Consider the following 4551-nt stretch of genomic DNA (forward strand, 5'->3'; position numbering starts at 1 on the left):
TTATTGTGACTTTGCTGTTGTAAACATTGTTGTTCTGCTAACAGTCACAGTAGTCATTTCTTGGTTTTGTCACATCTTTAGATGTGTGGCCTGTATTTCTAGTGTACACTTGCCTTCCAATTAATAGCCTAATAATAAACCAGTGTATTATTGAACTGCACCTGAATTGCATGTCTTCCAAACCTCAGTAATATGATGATGTGAATAAACTCATGTCATGTCATGTCATTGTCCGTAACCGCTTATCCCTTGCTGCTGTGTTGCTGCTGGAGCCAATCCCAGCTTCATCTCAGGGCGAGGGCAGGGTACTCCCTGGACAAGTCGCCAGCTTATCGCAGGGCCCTCACTGATGAGCATCTCGCTCAAGGACACTTCGACATGCAGCTCAGCCCGGAGCCATGAATAAACTCATGTTGACAATAATTTGTTGACACAAAATAAATGACAGTTGCATATCACTCACAGCTACACAGGATATACAGCTAAGTAGTTAGCTTTCTATAAGTACTTTGTTTATTAATTTTACATTAATCAATCTACATGTTGTGTAATTAAGGCCCGAAAATTTTTTCATGCACGCACAAACAGCCCTTTTCTGACTTGCCCCTCTATAATCATGTGCACGTCCCTGGTGTCAGGTGAACAGTATTGCCAAAGCTTCAAGGATTATACAAATAAAACACAATTCATTAAATAAAATAAAATGGATAGATAAATAAAAAGAAAAAATGGCAGAAAACCGTAAACATGTTTTGTGTGTGTGTTATAGGTCTACTGTATATAGAAGTAATTAATGTTTGTTTTGGATCAATAAAGAAAGAAACAATTAATCAAATGTAAAAAAACAAACAAACAAAAAAAAACCCACAAGAAGTGGAGGAGGTAATTGGTCAGAGAGTGAGGAGACAAACTGCAGCTGTCTCGTCTCTGAGGCTGTGACTGGCTCTCACATATCGTGCTGCTTCTATGGCACTGACACTTTTTTCTCAAGTACAGTCCGGATGTAAAGGTTGTTCTCAACTGTAGAACCTCTGTATCCCTACGCATTAGCGCAACTGGGCAACAGGTGATCTGCTAGCGGCAAAATACAGTGCGAGGCCCAGTTGCTAGACGAGAGGTTTTACTTTCAATAAAAACAAAACAATTTCAGACATAGACACAGACCATAGAACCTCCGTACCCCTACACATTAGCGCCGCTGCGTAGGGATACGGAGGTTGAGAAAATGTAGTGCCAAAAGAAAGGGCATTCTGACGGCGATGTAAAGTGGTGTGAATTTTCTCTATACAACGTACACTTGAACTATTATAGATTTTTTTAGGTGAGCCTTGTTTTAGGTGGTTAAAATTCGCTTTACATCTGGATCCCGTTCACAGCAGTACAAAGCTGAGTGTCTGGGCCTGAGCGGCTCTTTACTTCTCCAAACTGAGGCTGTGCTGATCGTTGATTACTTTAGGGAACAGACCGACTATAAATATGTACTTTATATGACCACGCTTCAAAAAACACAAACTATCCCTTCAAATACCAAATAATTGTGTATCTGTCAGTGTTTTCATTGCGGCAAAATCGCACAGCACTAGTCTACATATGTCACCACCATTAAAATAATATTTAAAAAGGGAGCACAAACAACTGTGAACAGTTCATTTGAACTTCTGCATTTGACACCACCTGCTTCAGCCTCCAGACTGTAGTCAGGAATTACAAGGAAGACTCTTTACTGCTCCAGGGTGAAATATTAAGAACTATGACCACCATATCACACTGAGGAGCTGGTCAACAAAACTCTTAACTCTAGAGAAGCAGTGGCATTGACTTTCTGAGGAGCTGTAGCTCATATTGAACATTGACTGTTACATTCATGGTTTACTGCTGTCCTGGTTCCCATCTAATGATGGTCACACCAGCCTGTCCTTCGCTGCAGATACATCAGCTCTTTCTCATCTGTTTCGTCCCCTGGTGTCACTGTCATGTCTAGTAGTGTTTAATATCTCATAATTTTAAGTTGCTTTGCACCAATATAAAACTTAAAGATCCCCACAACTGCACAAAAGATGGCTAAAATCCTGTCCTCTGTCCTTTCTCTAGGAATTTGCAGACTCTCTTGGCATCCCCTTTTTGGAAACCAGTGCCAAGAATGCCACCAATGTGGAGCAGGCCTTCATGACTATGGCTGCTGAAATCAAGAAGAGGATGGGCCCTGGGGCCACAGCTGGAGGAGGGGAGAAGCCCAACGTGAAGCTGACCCCTGGCACTACTGTCAAACCTACATCAGGAGGATGCTGCTGAGAGAGAAACCACTTCCCTTGACACCCCGCCCTCTTACTCTGCAGGCCTGTCAACCACCAACCCCACCCCATCCCCACAAACTCCACTGTGTCTCAGCAAAGCCCCATCACAAACAGACAGGACAGGGAAGACATGATTCACAACATGTGAGAACAAGATGAAGTTGCCTGTATTTGTACTGTACATAATATAGCCGCACTACCAAAAACAAATAAAGCATCCTTCTTGTCATCCTGTCCTCTTATTGATGACAAATTCGAAAGATAGGTGATCATTCAACCTGGCCCCAACTCCCATCAGCCCCGTATCTCAGACCTCCCAGAGACTACCCTTTTATTTGAATGCAGGTGAATGAGTGAGTGAGAGAGAGAGAAAATGGATGTGTTTTTTTCTGCATTCCTACAGTGGGGTTGGTAATTGAATCAGTTTCATTAAGGTTTCTGTTTGTATGGACCTCCTTTGTTTCTCTTCACCTTCAGTGATTATTTTGCTGTTTGTATCACCATTTGTCAGTTTGTCCCCTTTCGAAAGTTGTTTTTTTAACTCCCATGCACAGCAGTGTCTCACAGTCCAGCATCTAGTCTAGTGCAAAAGTATGTGTACATAAACATTATGTATATATTGTGTCAAATCTGATTTGCCAGTTCTGTAATGTTCAATTCGTTATTGGGTTTGTCTTGACTCTTTATCTCTACATTACATTTGTGGCTGAAGACAACTGTGAGTTTGATGCTAAACATGTAACACTTCATCTGAAAATAAATATTGTACTACCAGACTGTATGAAATGGGAGGATCTGTCTACCATTCTTGGTGAGATGTGTAGAAAACCTGTTTGAATTATATTGATTTGGCATACTGCCAGATACATGGGGTCTGTTTGGAAATTGCTGTGTAATCTCAGTACTGAATTGCATATATAAAATACAATGTTCTCGTTTTCATAATAAAGGTAACTGAATTCAGTTTAAATGGAACTCTGGGTTTGCTGTATAGATAAGAATATTGGGACAGTGCTCAATTATGCAGCTGTATATGAGGCCACAGGGCTAGAGATGTGTGTATGCAGACCCCTAACATTTATTAGCTACTTAACCTTAATCCTAAACTGCCAGAATGTGACCCACTTTCTATTGAGCACAAGTCAGCAGATTTTACATGACACCACAGGAAGTTCTAGCCTACTGGTCAACATAACTGACTAAAAGAATAACCTGAATCACTGAAAAGTCGGATATTGTTAGTGGAGAGGAAGCATCTAAGACAGCACTTCTCTAATGCACGACTTATTAAATGTTGCAACATCTGACAGGTGTGATTCATGGGACTAGTAGTAGGTATCACTTAAAGCTGCAGTGTGGAGTTTTGAGGTAAAAGTGGACTTTGAAATTTTAATCAGCACAGCTCCCAGGTCCCTCCTTCCTCTCTGCTGTGCTGCAGCCCTGCCTTCAAAGTTCCTCCCCACAGAGGAGCCTGCCGTGCACGAGCAGGCTTGTAACCACAGTAAGAGGAAGCCAGGTAACCAAGATGGCCATTCAAACAACAACAACAAAATAAGCCTATTTCTGATTGATAAAACTAAATTACAATGACGAGTGCCTCATGTCTATCGCTGTAGATATCCTGAGTAACAAAGAATCTTCCACACACCACGGTAGACCGAGTTACCAGGTGATCATTACCCTGTGCAAAGCCATGCTGCCTTTCTGAAGCACCTTGGGCTAACATGGCAGCAGTTACAGTAATAATACTACAGTAAAAATAGAATGAAACATTTATCATGCAGCGGTCCTTATTTGTCCAACAGAAAAGCCGCAAACTCTGTTGTTCTTGAGTCCTTACAAATTCCGCAGCTCCCTCCACCTCTGAAATGATGCTCCGATATTTATCTGTTTTCTTTCTGTTGACACTGCTTTTCTTCGTAAGTGCTCTTATTTGTTCTCTTTGACGTGGGAAATCGTGTAGCATTTTCCATCTCTGTTGTTGTCTGTTCTCCGCCATCGTCTACAGTTTCAGCTTGAAGGTATCTGATCAGGTAAGAGCAGGCACTGTGCCTGCGCAGGGAGGGGCACCTCCCAGTATGCGCTGCTTGAAGGAGAGGGGCTGCCAGCGAGTATTCACAAGAATGATTGACACTTCACAGACACTCACCTTGGTTCTGATTGGTTGTATTGACCCTGGAGCGGCTGATTCTTGCAAATCAAATTACAGCCACTGGGTGGACCCACAGACAGTGGATCTTTACACAGCTGACCTGTA

General features: G+C 42.1%; 1 protein-coding gene across 1 annotated transcript in view; it reads left to right on the forward strand.

Annotated features, from left to right (window-relative positions):
• Window positions 1–3264, forward strand: part of LOC115596778 (ras-related protein ORAB-1-like) — a 15662-nt gene extending 12398 nt beyond the window's left edge. Inside the window, exon 6 of the mRNA XM_030442186.1 lies at window positions 2092–3264. Coding sequence (XP_030298046.1) covers window positions 2092–2292 — 201 coding nt within the window. The 3' untranslated portion in view covers window positions 2293–3264. The remainder of the gene's footprint in view (window positions 1–2091) is intronic.
• The last annotated feature ends 1287 nt before the right edge of the window (window positions 3265–4551 follow it).

Source organism: Sparus aurata, chromosome 15, assembly GCF_900880675.1.
Source record: "Sparus aurata chromosome 15, fSpaAur1.1, whole genome shotgun sequence".
In the NCBI taxonomy this organism is placed as follows: Eukaryota; Metazoa; Chordata; class Actinopteri; order Spariformes; family Sparidae; genus Sparus; species Sparus aurata.